Below are 14,532 nucleotides of genomic sequence, written 5' to 3' on the forward strand. Positions count from 1 at the left end.
GTCAGGCCCTCCCTGGAGGCTGGCCTCCCCTAGGGACCCCTCAGGATGCTCTGAGTTGCTCAGTTCAGAGGCGGAGACGCTGCCGGGTAGGTGGGAGCTGGGTCAGGGGAAGAGGAAATGCTCACCCCCCAAGGCGTGTTCTGTCATGCTCAGACACAGAGACTCCAGAGTGGGATTGATCTCCAGGTCAGGCCCAGGGACCGGGCAGTCTGAGGGCGAGAGAGAAGGGAGGCATGAGCGCTGAACTGAGGTGGAAAGCGGGACGTGGGACACAAAGGACTAGATGCAAGGGCATGGGGGAGGGGCCGGGAGGGATAAGAGGGAAAGGAGGGAGGCAGAGGGAGGCAAGAGACCGAAACACGGCGTGTGAGGCGCGGCACAGCCCGGACGGAAGGGCTGACTGGGCACAGATGAAGGACACAGGCGGGCCTGGGTGCGTCATGGTGCGGGCAGAGGCAGCGCCAGCCAGGGCAGGGGCTCGACAGTGCAGACGAAGCCTGATCAGCAGACCCGGGGAGTGCTGGGAAGCCGAGGGGGCTTCCTGGAGGCCACACGCTATACGCTGCCCCAGGCACAGTCTGGGGGTGTGCCCCAGGCCCTGGGCAGCCCCGGACTCCTGGACAGATGACCTGCCCTGTACTTGGTGCAGAAGCTTCATTAGAACCCTTCCCATCACCACTTGGACTTGCTTCTCCGGGCAGGGCGTCATCTGGGCAGGCCCAGCAGGCGGGGCAAATCAGGACGGCGGCCCTGGGGCTTGTCCTCAAGCCACCTCTCAGAGGGCCCTCCTGCTCTGGTGTCTGGGACACCAGAGGACACTCCCTGAGCCGACCTGACCCCGCCCCACGCTGCTGGAAACCCCCTCCTTGGCTCCTGGGGCCGCTCAGGGGGGAGCCCGAGCTTTCTGCCTGAGTCAGAGGCCGCCGCTCCCCTTGCAGTCTCACCTGCCCTCACGTTCCCAACGAACCCTGAGCACCGGCCACGTCGGACACCTAACTGTCTCTTCTTAGCAAAAAACTTTTTTTGACCTTGGGCAGGTCACCTTTTCAGTGTTAGATTCAGGACTGGCCTGACGGGCAGAACACCAGTGCCCTCATGTGTGCGGCTGGGCCTATGTGCCCAGCCAGTTGCGGGGAAAGCAGCGGGACACACGGCCCAGCCCACAAAGGGAACGGTTTCCATTTTTCTGCTCGTGCAGGTCATCCATCCGGCCGTTTAGCCCGGTCATGGATGCCTGCCTCGTGCCAAGCCCGACGCTAAGATGAACACAATGGACAGGGCCTCTGCCTGTGACAGATGGCAATTCACATAATCTGCTAAATCAAAAATCCCCGCTGATTTGGCAGTTTATGACACAAAGAGCTTAGGGTCACCTGCAAATCTAATTAAATTTTTTTTTGAGCAACTCCACCTCCGATGTGGAGGGTGGAACTCACAATGGCAACATCAAGTGTTGCATGCTCTACGGAGGAGCTAGCCAGGCGGCCCCCTCAGCTGCAAAGCTGAGACCTCTCTAGAGGCAGCCTCCGTGGCTGGCAGCAGGCCGGGCGCAGGGTGCGGGTCATCCCCCCTTGACGAGCAAGGCAAGGCTGGCTTCCTCTAAGCCCCCTTTTGCCCGCTTCACCTTCATTCTGCTCTCATCTCTCGGCTGGCCTGTGAACAGGGGGAAAAGAGCTCTTTCCTCACAGACTCTTTAGTGTAGAACCTGATCCGGGAACTGACTCTTGCCTGGTTTCTGCCTGGAAGAATCCCGGGGCGCTGCCACGCGGGACTCCCCCCCACAGAAGCCCTCGATGCTCTGTTATCCCCTCCACCCCTTCCAGACTCAATGTTCAATGACCCTCTAAAGAGATGGTGACAGAGACCAAGAAGGACTCAAAGATTGTGACACAGGAAGGGAGAGGTGAGGAGATGCAGGGGAGCGGACAGGAGACTGAGAGAAAGCAGGGTCTGAGAAAGAAAACTGAAGTGGGGCACGAGGGAGGGTACAAGAAAAGCCATGATGTGGGAAGATGGGTGCACAGTGGCGGGAAGGAGAGGGAGAGGTGCCCGAGCAGGGGAGAAAAGGACCGTGGGGAAAGGCCGCGAAGGGTGCTGTGGAGGCAGAGCGCCAAGGGCAGGGCAGTTTACCTGGAGGGAACATGAGGATGGCCTGGGGCGACGAGTGGACCGGGAGGGAGTGGGTGCGCTGCACGGAGCTGCGGCTCTGGCTGGGCATGCTGTTGCTGCCCCCGGGGTTGGCAAACCATAGGCTCTGCACAGGGCACGGGGAGGGAGAAGGTGGTGAGCTGAGCGGGAAGAGGCCCGGGCGCCCGGGAGTCGGGCCCACATGCAAAGGTATGGACACGCACAGCCCAGGCACCGCCACCCCAACCCCAGGAGCACCGGGCCCCCTGCTTCTGGCTGGCTCACCTGTCGGCCCTGGCCCCCGAGACTGGGGCTAGTGAGGGCATGTCGCGGGGAGATGCCCCCAATGCCCGAAGGGCTCAGAAGGCCCATCCTGCCGGGCGGGAGGGCCCTGGGAGGCATGGGGAACTGCCGCTGGGTCCGCCGGGCCACCCCCATCCCCACAGAGCCAGCTATGGGAAGTGAGTTGGAGCCGAAGGCCCAGCTGTGAGAGAGAAGGCAGGGTGTCAGTTTAGGTGGATGGGGAGGGGGCCCCTCTGCCCGTCCCTTCCTCACCTCCCACACGATCCCCATGGGAAGGACAGAACACAGCCCTGCTCTGAGCAAGGACCCCGTCCCAGCCCTCGCATCACACACGCTCTCTTCTCCCGCCCCAAGGAACCCCCAGGATGGAGACGGGAGCGAACAAAGGTTTCCTCACATCCACCTAGGGCACTTCTAACTTCAGTGCTCAAGTGCGATATGTACTATTTTGGGTGAGGACTTCAGAGCCCCCTGCACACAGCTGAAGAGAACAAGGGACAGGCAAAGGGACAGGTGCTGCTTTTTGCCAGCTCCGCACCCCACTCTAGTGGTAAGAACACCCTGATTTTCTTCTGGGAAAGTCTTCACTGGGTGACCTGTATGAGGTCACTCTGTGGATTGAATGAGGACAACCAGTTCCCGGCCCGGAACGCCACTGGTCCTCTCCGTGCTCTCCACCCATTGACAAGGGCCTAGGAAAGGAAGGCCCCTGTGCCCCCGCGGCCCCTCACCCCTTCTGCTGCCGGTAGCTCTGCATCTCTAGCGCGGCTTTGCGCGGGAAGGTCCGGAGGAGCTTCAGCACTTGCTGTTTCCAGGAGAGCAGCCGTTTCTTCTGCGTCTCCGTGAACGCCTAGCATTGGGAGGGTGAAGCGGGGAGGGCATACTTTCAGATCTGCCTTCCGTTCACCCACTCACATATTCCCTGCCTGCCTGCTCGGTGCCGGGCAATGCTGGGGTGCAGGGGTGACCGGTGCACACAGAGCTCCCAGCTTAGTTGAGAAGACACACACACGATCTGAACTGCGATGAACCCCGTGAGGGAGATGCCCAGGAGCATAAGACTGATCTGCTCCGAAGGCCCGGTGACAGCGTCCCTGAGGTACGTACGCTGGAAATGAGAGCCGAGGGACCAACAGGAGGGAGGGGAAACGGACTCCCAGAAGAGTAGGTATTAAGGCTCTGAGAAGGAGAGCTCAGGGCCTCCACTGAGGCCAACACTGGTGAGAGACGAGGGCTGCAAAAGGGGGTGGGTGCCAGCCGGGCAGGGCCCTGAGGGCCACATGAGGAATGTGGAGCCTGGGAGGGACGGGCCAGCCCTCCCCTTCGAGGGACTCTAGAGAAGGCCTCACCTCATGAGTCAGGCACTTTTCAATGAGCTGGAGGTAACTGGTGATGTTCTCCTCGTCTGGTCGGGACACCAGCAGCTGGGTGCACACTGAGGGACGAGAGAAAGGGGTACAGTCAGCCCCAGCATGGCCTCTGCCGCGGTCTAGCCCCGCCAGCCCCGGCCGGCCAGCACTGCCAGCACTGGAGGAAGAGGAAACTCAGGCTGGAGGAGTTCTAGCTAGGTGCCAGGCATAGCTCCTGGCTATCATCAGGATATACAAAGCCCACCAAAGTGGCACAGAGTGGCTGAATCATTGGCCCCAGGTCACACAGCTAAAATGACATGGACCCAAGGGTAAAATCTGCTATGCCATGCTGCCTTAGGAAAGGCTGAGCCCATTAGGAGTTTCATCATAGCTGTCCTGCGGACTTTAGTCCCCTGTGAAAGAACCAATGCCTTTGCCTTGTACTGTCCACCATTTCCACGGGCACAGTGGCTGGTCTTCTGCTCGGGCTGGAGCCACTCTGAAGTAAGAGCTGTCTCCTTCCATCACCCCGGACATACCGGAGGGCAGAATCTCTCCGGTGAGAGGCTGGAATCTGTCTGCTCTGGACACACTTGCTACTTTCAGTCTCAGCCACTCTCCGAAGTGATCGAGTTCCCAGGGTACTTTAAAAAAGCTCTGCCCCCACCATTTAACTTGGCTTTGATCCCTGACAACTGGTCCAATTGGCCCCCTGTCCCAGAACTTCCCAGGCCTTAGGTGGCCTCACCTTTGCCCATCACCCGTGTAAACTGGCTGGGGATGTCTCCGTCGGCGACGGGAGCTGGGGCTGGCTCACTGCCATCAGCAGGAGCTGGAGCTGGTGGAGGGGGGTAGCTCTCCGCGGCTGGAGGGTCCTTGGCCTCAGTGCCCTGGTCTGTGCCGGGGTGAGCCAGGGGAGGCTCAGCACCTGGCAGCGGTGGCTCTCCCCGGCTCCCGTCCTTGGCAGTAGGGGTGGTGGCAGCAGCAGCAGCCACAGTGGCCTGGAGGACGCTGTAGGCCTTGATGGGGGTGATAATGATCTGCTGCAGCTCCTGCAGAGCATTCCGCAGATTCCCGCCTTCCAGCACATCCTGAGTAGGAAGGACACATCCAGGGTCACGTGCTGACCCCTACAGCTACTTAGAACGACCCCACAAGTGAGGTCAGACAGAGCTCGGTGAGGGCTGGTAGAACCCTGGGTCCTAGCCTCAGAGAAGGGAGGTAAGGGCACTGCAAGCGCACACATACATACACATCTGTGTACACATGTCCCTCTTCCCCCTTCAAGGGGAAATTCCATGGGGCTCCAGGAGGTCTGGTGCTGGGGTCTCAGGGTCCCACCAAGAATGGGACAAGATTCAGCCCCAGAGATTAAAATCAAGACCCTGGGGGTGGGGGTGGGAACCAGAAGACAAGTGGCAGGGAAAGGGGAAAAGGAGTGCAAACCAAGGAACGTATGGAGGGGAGCGAGTGGATGAGAATCAAACGAAAAGAGAGATCATGCACGCAGGGAGACATTCTGCTCCATCAGGAATGCCAGTCAGAAGTGGAAAAGAAAGGGGACAGAAGGGACTGAGTTTAACAAAGTGTGGAGACGCAGTCCGGGACAAACAGGGGAGCCTCTCAGTCACAGGCAAGTGACCCCTGTGATCTGACTTGCTCTAGGCCTCCCTCCCTAGGGCTGGGACTACTGGACGTCACACCTGAGGGTTGTGAAGGCCCCACGGGGAGGCTACCCAGAGCCAGTGGGCAGCCAGCTGGCCTTGGAGAGGGGGATACCAGGTCCTCACCTTCTCCAGGGACTTGAGGACGCTCTGCCTCTCACGCAGCTTCTGGATGCTGAGGGCTATCTTGTGGCGGGCACCTTTGGTGACATTCTGTGGTAGGGGCAGAAGGGGTTAGATACTTTGGGGTGCTCCAACAAGGCCTGAAGAGATGCCAGATGCTTGGGCTTCAAGGGTACTGTCAAAATGGCGCCACCCCCAACACCTTCCCTGACGGTCCCCTTGGCTTCACCTGAGACTCCAGGTGCTGCTCAGTCAGCGTCATCATCTCCTCGTAGCTCATCTGTGAGAAGAGGGCCGCGTACTTGTGCAAGCGGAGGCTCTTGAGCCACGAGGGTACATCTGTGGAAAAGGAGAGCAAGAGGTCAGGAGCGTGGCCCTTGTGACCAAGGCAGAGGCAGGGGCGTGGGGAGGAACCAGGAATAAACCAGAGGCAACAGTAAGGACTGCAGAAAACTGGGAGGAGTAAGGGGGAAGCCAAGGGTCCCACAGCCACTTCTTCTGCCCAGTCACACCCTTCTAGATGGCCTTCCCTGAGTTCAGGACATCTGACCCTTCCGAGCTGCTGAGGATGGCCTCACTGTCTCTAGAAGTCTTCCTAGAACCTCTGTTCCATCAGCTACCACTGTGTCCTGGCCTCCTTGTCAGGCTATGGGATCCAAGGGTGGGGACTCCTCCCATGGGACAGGCCTGTGGGGATCCCTCTGCTCAGTCTTCAGCCCTAACGGCAGGGACTCTCTCCTCCCCTCAGACCTGTCTCTGCCTGGGGGCGGTGGGGCGGGGAGTAGAGGGTGACAGGAAGGGGGCAGCTCCCAGCTCCCTTCTGTCCTCCAAGCCACGCAGAAGCCTCTCCTCAGAGGGTGTGAGCGCTGCCCTCCCCGTCATACCTTTCATGCCGCTGCCGTCCTCCTGGAAGGTGTTCCGGCTGGAGCCCTGCTCCTCCGTCTGCTCACTGCCAGAGGAGGCCACGCTGCTCTGGGGTGAGAGGGGTGCGTGGTCGGGCGCGGTGAAAGCAGCCCGGGCCCCGAGCTCCTCCGGACTCGGCCACTCACCAGGGGCCTGGGGGCTCGTGGGGATGAGCGACATGGAGCGCTTCAGCGGGCTGGGGTGAATTTGGCAGGGGAGACCTGGCCAGAGGGGGAGAGGCAAGAGGTCAGGCATGACGATCTGACCACGGGAGATCGTGTCCCCTGGCTGGTGCCGTGGATGGCAGCTCAGCCCAGGAATCCAACAGGGGGAAGGGGCCCTGGGGTGTGAGGCGAACCATGTCCCAGATACTGCTCGTACCCTCACTCCCCACACGCAACCCACTGGCAAGCTCTCAGCCATGTCTTGGAATCTCTCTCCCTCCTCTTCCAGCACCCTGGTCTGAGTCACCGGTGTCCCTTGCTGGAATTCCTGCCATGGCCTCCTTACTGGTTTCTTGCCTCCTACAGTCCATTCACCTCGCAGAATCCACGTTGATCCTTCTACAAACTCAAATCTGACCAAGTCAATCCCTGCCTTAAATCCCGCCAATGACGTCCCTTCATGCCAAGCATAAACTTCAAATGCTTCCACATGCCTATAAGGCCTGGCAGGACCTGGGCCCTGCTCACCTTTGACCTCTTTTTTTTTTTTTTTTTTTTTATAATTTTTATTAAAATTGCTCATCAGCAACTTTTTTTTTTTTTTTTAAATATTTTTATTTATTTCTAGGAGAGAGAGAGAGAGACAGCGTGAGCAGGGGAGGGTCAGAGAGGGAGGGAGACACAGACTCTGAAAAAGGCTCCAGGCTCTGAGCTGGCAGTCAGCACAGAGCCAGACGCGGGGCTCGAACCCACGAACCACGAGATCATGACCTAAGCGAAAGTCGGACGCTTAACCGACTAAGCCACCCAGGCGCCCCTCACCTTTGACCTCTTACCTCCCACAACTCATCCGTCAGTTCAAGCCTTTTTGGCTCTTACTTCCCCGCCCCCACCCCCATTTGTTCCTGGAACACTCAAGCTGTCCCACCTCAGACTGTGCACTTGCTTTCTTCCTGTCTTCCTGATATCAGCAGTTGGCTTCCTCAAACCTCACCTCAGGCAAGTGTCATCTCTTCCAAGGCCTTCCCTGACTAGCTGCCCCCACCCATCTTGGTTACTCCATCATAGGACTCTTATCTTCTCCTCACCACCTACCACATCCTGAAACGATCTTACCGAGTTATTTATTTACATGCTTATTAACTGTATGCCCCCTGCCACAATACAAGATCTGTGATCACGTCAGCGTGCTGTCAGTGATCACAGTGGGGGCTGGCCCTGAGGACTTGCTTCATTAGGTTTTGTAAAGAAAATGAATGAATGAAATACATAAACTGCTTCCTCAACATCCCTGTCATTGGGCCTTACAACCCCCCAGAGATTTTTCTGGTACTGAGCTACAATCAGCTACCCATGAGGCCCAGGGACTCAGTGTGAACTGAGGCCTTCCTCCACAAGATGTTTCACACCCTCCACCCATCCCATTCCTGAGGCAGGTAAAGGGATTCAACTTGATTGTAATCATTCTCAGGACAGGGCAAGTTCCCATGAGCTTCCAGACCTTTACATCAGCTCTTCCCTCTCCTAGTTCCTTGCTCTTCCACCCTTCTCTGCCAGCACTTCAGCCTTCACTCCTCACTCAAGGGTCACCTCTTCCGTGACTTCTTCCTCTGCATCCCCTGGGGCCTGGTACTACTGCCTCCAGCCTAGCATTTACTGCCTCCATCACCAGCCGCCTGCTGCCCGCACTGGACTCTGGGCTCCTGTAGACCAGCAGCCCCACCCAATCATCTCTGCATTGCCATGATCAGGGGCAGAGCCCTCAGTTTCATAAAAGCCAAAGAGGGCACCCGTGGACCTAAGGGTGCCTCTAAGTTTAACCCAGGGAATCCAGCAGTACACCAAGTCAAAGAAAAAGACAAGGAAACGAAGCCAAAACATCTCACCCTGGGTAGGTGAGAACATCAGGGCTCAGGGAACAGGAGCCCTCTGACCCAGTCCCCAGAGAAGCTGGGAGGCAGGGACCTAGGAGCCCCAGCCTTGTTTCTGACAGAAGGGCTGGGAGGCCTGCCAGTCCTCCGCTGACACTCAGCCCAGGAAGGACGACCAGCCTGGTACAGGCTCTAAACTACATCCCTCAACTATGACAGGGACATCACCTGAGGGAGAGGGCAGGGCACTGACCCACCCCCTAAGGCCAGCCTCCACCTCTGCTGTGACCTCTGGGGTCCTCTGCTCAGGGCTCCTTCCAAGCCTCTGCACTTCCAGAAAATGGCACCTTTTAGGCCTAGGAGACTTGGTATAGGTTTTTGCTTTTTTCTTTCTTTTTCTTTCTCGGCCTGTCTCGGTGCCTATGGCTTCCTCCTCCTCCCCTCTCAGCCAAGGAGGCAGGCAAGGCTGAGAGGGCAGGAAATTATCTTGATTGGAATGATCCTGCAGTTCCCGAGGAGCAAGGAGCGCTGCTTGGCCAGGCACTGGCGTGGAGGCTGGCCACAGCATGAGGGCTAGAAAAACAGGAACGCCAGCCGGAGATCCAGGGCCTCACACTCTCCAAGAAACCCTGGTCTGTCCTTGGCAGCACCCCAAACCCACCCTGCCTGCCCTTACAGGCCAGTCCTTGCTGCTCCCCACTCAAAAATATGTTAATGGTTTCCTGTTTCCTGCAACTGCTTGAAATTAAAATGCTTCACCCTATGCTTCAAGGCCCCCCAGAATGTGGTCCTAATACACTGAGATCTGGGAGCCAAGAGAGATCTGCACTAAAATTCTGGCTCTGCCGCCTATTAATTTTACGATCCCGGGCAGTCACTTCATTTGCCCCCTCTGCCTCCGATTCCAAGTAATGTCCTTGGCACAGGGGCGGGCACATAGTGAACATGGATGTTTGCTACTGCAATTACTCGTTTAAGTCCCTGCACGTCTCCATCCCAGCCAGACCTGTCTGCATACTCCAATTTGCTACCCCGTGCCTTCCTTTCATGCCGTGTCCCCTACCTGGAATGCCCATTTCCTTTCTTCTGGTTCACACCCCCTTTCTGACACTGTCCCGACTTAGTCCTTTCATAGCTGCTATCCCCACTGGGGGAGGAAGAAGAGTATGGGGGCCCTGCAAGGGTTGCCTCTCCTCTTAATGAGGTCTAAGCATCTGTGGGAGGGTCACTTTTAGGTGGAGGCAATGTCACATAGTAGTGACAAGTATGAGGTGTGGAGCCAGACTGCCTGGATTTCAATTCTGGCTACACCACCTGGGGCAAGTGACTTTTGTGCGACTCAGCCAAAGAATTTATATGCATAAAGTTCTCAAAGCAGCTTTCGAAAAAGACTGAATGCTCAATAATCTTAGCTAGAATGATCATTATTAGTATGTTTTCCAAATCTGGACCCAGAAACTATGATGCTCTGAGACTATAAAACAAGGTCTAACACCCTCCGGGTTGCTTCAGTTGCCAGAAATGCGCTCCCATCCCCCCGTTTTCCCTGATTCTTTTTTTTTTTTTTTAATGTTTTATTTATTTTTGAGAGAGAGAGAGAGCGCGAGCGAGCAAGCAGGGGAGGCTCAGAGAGAAAGGGGACACAGAATCTAAAGACAGGCTTCAGGCTCTGAGCTGTCAGCACAGAGCCTGATGCGGGGCTCGAACCCATGAACTGCGAGATCATGACCTGAGCTGAAGTTGGATGCTCAACTGACTGAGCCACCCAGGCGCCCGCTTTTCCTGATTCTTACCAACACCTAGAAGGGATGCAGGCGGCCAGCACATCCATATTAAACTAGGGGAAGAAAGACACTCGGGAATAAAGGGTGTGTACCAGGTGCCACAGAGCTGGGTCCCAGAGACCCAGGGTTCACCTCACCCACTGGCATGGATGACATTTCACCGCCACTCTCTTTGCTTGCTTTAGCTGGTACCAGACAGCCAAAGGGGACCAGCCATCCTGAGGTTAAATCTTGGAAACCTCTCACCTGAAGTCAGGTGCTATTACCTCACCAAGTTTTGGAAATGCCACTCTCCCTTACCCTGTTCATTGCAACTAGTATTTCATAAACTCACTAGAACACGAGCTCCTCCTTCCTGCTCACTCCAGCCCCTGGGGTGCTTACCAAGACAGTCCTTTCTAGACCACCTCGCTGGAGAAGAGCACTGTGGCCAGAGGCAGGCTCTAGTGTCAGACCGCCTCGGTCGGAACCTTGGCCAGTTCTACTACTTGTTCTGTGTGTAACCTTGAATACATGACTTCTCCTCTCTGAGTCTCAGTGTTCTCATCTATAGAACGGGGCTGACAAGGCTGTGGCCAGCATTAAATGAGATCATGTGAGAAAAATGCTTATGGCAGTCAGTCCTCCGTCACATCACCTACTGTTACTAAGGCCACTGAGTGTGTGAATTACATCTTCTATGTAAACAGGCTCACACACACACGGGTTTCTCAGAAACAATCTATTAGCCAAAGCCATATACACACATCCACCACGTCTAAGCTGGAACGCACCTTAGATTTGGGTCATTAACTTAATACTTTCAGAGGCTGGGTAGGTGCCAGACTAGCCCAGAGGGAGGTGGTGGGGCCAGAGGCCAACTGAGGTACGTGTGCAGGGTCTGGAGGGGGTGGACAACATTCAACCCCATCTTACTGCTGCTACAGGAATACAAACTTTGAGTTTTCAGATTTTTCCCCTTTTTAAGAGGAGCTGAAATCTGGATTTTTAGGAGAAAATTCTCAATTTCTTATGTGACCAAATTTATTTTATTTTATTTATTTTCTTTTTTTAAAATTTTTTTTTTTTAATTTATTTCTAGGAGAGAGAGAGAGAGACAGAGTGAGCAGGGGAGGGTCAGAGAGAGAGAGGGAGTGACAGACTCTGAAACAGGCTCCAGGCTCTGAACTGGCAGTCAGCACAGAGCCCGACGCGGGGCTCGAACCCATGAACCGTGAGATCATGACCTAAGCGAAAGTCGGACGCTTAACCGACTAAGCCACCCAGACGCCCCAACCAAATTTATTTTAAAACATAACAAGACAAAACCAGAGCTTCACTGCGTTTGGGCTCAACAAAACGTGTGAAGGTCAGATATGGCTCCTGGAGTGTCAATTCACGGCCTCTGCACTGTGTCAGGAAGCTGAGGCCCAGGTAAGTTGTGAGATGTGCCCAGGACCAAAGGGCAAGTAAAGAGAGAGCCCAGGTTGACCTTTATCAAATAGGGTGTGGCTTCCTGGGACCCCCACTGCCTCACCTGTGTTGGCGCTGCTCCCAATACTGTTGATGGCTGGCGGCACTGAGCTGGATGGGTGGAAGGGCACGTGTCCGTTTTCCCGGGGTGGCTTGTCCTGCCAGCCTGACCCTGCCTCCCCGGGGCCCAGCTCTGCAGGGCCGCCCCACTCATCAGAGCCTTGGCGTGAGTGGTAGGCGGGCTCAGGCCGGGTGCGGAAGCCGCTGGCCAGCCGCTCTTCCAGGTGGCTCAGCCAGAGGGCCAGCGCGTTGCGGTCCTCCAGCGTGGTGGCCGGGTGGATGAGGGCGTAAGAGAGCAGCTGGCGGCTCTCCTCGATGAAGGCATTGCTCTCGATCGAGTAGGCCAGCACCTTCTGCAGCAGCCTCATGTACTCTGACTTGGCCTCCGTGTTGCCTGGCTGAAGCAGGGGCAGGTGGGACAGCAGGAGGGACACCACCTTCTCTTTGGACTCCTGCTGCCACTGGCTGACGATGGCTGCAGACGGAGCAAAAGAGAACGTGAGGGGGGCCAGGGTGGGGGACTCGCTAGAAACTCGGAAGGGCTGCCTACAGCCCGCTCCCTCAGCTCCAACCTCCTTTCCCTTCTCCCTTCATGACCCCCCGACCTCTGAGCTTGCCCTTCACAGATGTGAGACCAAACGCACTCGCCCTATTCCACAGTAATTTTTCCTGGTTCCAACACTCCTACTCTCCCAACACCTGCTGTGGCCCCAATCAGCCAAACTTGCTACTGTGGAAACTGAGCTCTTCCTGATGTCCCCAGGCCTGCCCATGCTGCCATATCCTTGTTCTTTCTCTTCATGGCCTCTATCTCCTTTCCCCTGTCAAAAGAGTCTCCTTCCTGACAGTGGATGACAGTGGAATATGATGGTTAAAAGTTTGGGCTCTGGAATCAGACAGTTTGGACTCTCCAACTTATTAGCTAGGTCTTGGGCGAGTCACCTCGAACCTCATGTGCACACGGATTTCCTTACCCGAAAAGTTTTGGGGATAATTACAGTACCCAATTCACAGTGTTGCTTTGAGATCCAGTAGGCTAATAAAGAATGGAAAGTGGCCAGGCATATAAAAGAATATATTTACTAAATGCTTGCTGTTTTTTTAACTGGCAGAGACCAGCCTCTAGATTATCCTCTTCCAATTGGTCCCATTTCTCTTCCTAAAAGCACACCAAGATGTTATGTTCCTGACCGGGCGCTTACAAAGGCAACCAACAGACTCAAGTTCAGGAACTCCTAGTCAACAGCACCTTCATTTTTAGGGTGCTCCCCACCTCCTATCCCTCCAGATAAAGATGTGGGATACCCCCGCCTTCCCTGGGGCTCTCTTCGCACCACATTCATCCAAGTTTCCACACTCCCATTGAGATCCGAGGCTTGAACGTACAATAATCTTCCTCCCATTCACATTCTCTGTCTTCTAATGGACTGCCTAAACGTGCCCTCCTCCAGGAAGCCTCACGGGCCAGTCCATGCCACGGTGATCTGATGACATCTCCCTCCCATCTCACAGTGCGAGGGCCTAAATCGGTCTCATAGAGATGAGCCAGGTTTCCCCTTCTGACCCAGAAGGGCACTCCGAAAGTTATATGGCCCCAGACCTGCCACACACAAAGGAGGCCTTGGGAAGGAACTGTTACGGGTCTGACTGTCCTCCCTGAAAACCTTGTTACCACTTCTGTGACTAGCTCCATGGACTGCAGGATGGCAGAAAATGCTGACAGGGCAAAGGAAACACTTAACATCCGTAGCCCTAAGAAAATGAATCATACATGACTCCCAACTCACCATATAACTACACATTCTCTTGGCCTGGGACTCTCTGCTCTAAGCTTCATAAAGAACCCCTAATGAAGTGCCCAGGGATTCATCCATTCATTCAGAGCCATCAACTCTTGCTATGCCCACAGTACTGGCCAAAACAGAACAGTAATGCTACATAATAATAATGATAATGATAACATTTATTGAGCATTTACTACATGCCAAATACTATGCTAAGAACCTCACCTTCAACTCTTTTTAATATCGCCACTTTATGGATGAGGGACTAAATTCCAGGATGTGGAATCACTTCCTCAAACTGACAGCCAGGTCTGTCAGCTCCAGAATTGGGAGGAACTTTTACCAACAGTACTATACTAGTTCACCAATGCCAAGTCTCTTGCTCTCCACCCCTTCCCCTCTGCCATCCCTGGCTTTCCAGATCTCACTCAGGACCTTCCACTCAAGGCTAGGAAACCTTGCTGAACCAGCTCCCCATGACTACAAGGCTGTCTCTTACATCATCTCCATATCTAAGGATGTTTCTGAGGTGGGACAGGCCCTCCTGACTTCAGGAAGTCTTCACCTTTCCCACCCTCCCACCTCCAAATGGCACGAGATCATATAGAAACAAATACCCTGGCACCCCATTCTCCTGACTTAATCCCTGAGTTTCTGGCTCTTGACGAGAAGGAGAAATATAGCGATGAAGATCAGGGACAGAAAGTCAGAGACTTACATCCCAGCTGTGTTATGCCGTTGCCTGGGCAATATGTTTCCACCTTGGGAAAAGAGAGATTATAGGTCTGCTGAGAGGATTTAGGGAGACCGTGCATGTAAAGCACCTGACAGAGTCTCTGCCCACAGTGAGCACTTAGTATGACTCAGTAACTGGTATTTTTCTCCCTTCTCCTCCAACAGTCAGCCTACTCCTTCCAGCCCTACACTGATGTTCTCAATCGCTGT

The 14,532-nt window shown here is 55.3% G+C and overlaps 1 protein-coding gene across 2 annotated transcripts in view; it reads right to left on the reverse strand.

The window, feature by feature from the left end:
- The window catches only part of SAMD4B (sterile alpha motif domain containing 4B), a 37,675-nt gene that overhangs the window by 2,256 nt on the left and 20,887 nt on the right, over nt 1-14,532 (reverse strand). For both annotated transcript variants that reach the window (XM_039246303.1, XM_039246296.1), the window contains exons 3-12: nt 11,808-12,278; nt 6,454-6,693; nt 5,799-5,908; nt 5,573-5,659; nt 4,531-4,873; nt 3,780-3,865; nt 3,162-3,280; nt 2,413-2,611; nt 2,131-2,254; nt 126-209 (exon numbers count right to left, since the gene is read on the reverse strand). In XM_039246303.1, the coding sequence (XP_039102234.1) occupies nt 126-209; nt 2,131-2,254; nt 2,413-2,611; nt 3,162-3,280; nt 3,780-3,865; nt 4,531-4,873; nt 5,573-5,659; nt 5,799-5,908; nt 6,454-6,693; nt 11,808-12,278 (1,863 nt within the window). The remainder of the gene's footprint in view (nt 1-125; nt 210-2,130; nt 2,255-2,412; nt 2,612-3,161; nt 3,281-3,779; nt 3,866-4,530; nt 4,874-5,572; nt 5,660-5,798; nt 5,909-6,453; nt 6,694-11,807; nt 12,279-14,532) is intronic.

The sequence above is a fragment of the Hyaena hyaena genome, unplaced genomic scaffold (assembly GCF_003009895.1).
Source record: "Hyaena hyaena isolate Hyena2069 unplaced genomic scaffold, ASM300989v1 scaffold_9, whole genome shotgun sequence".
Lineage (NCBI taxonomy): Eukaryota > Metazoa > Chordata > Mammalia > Carnivora > Hyaenidae > Hyaena > Hyaena hyaena.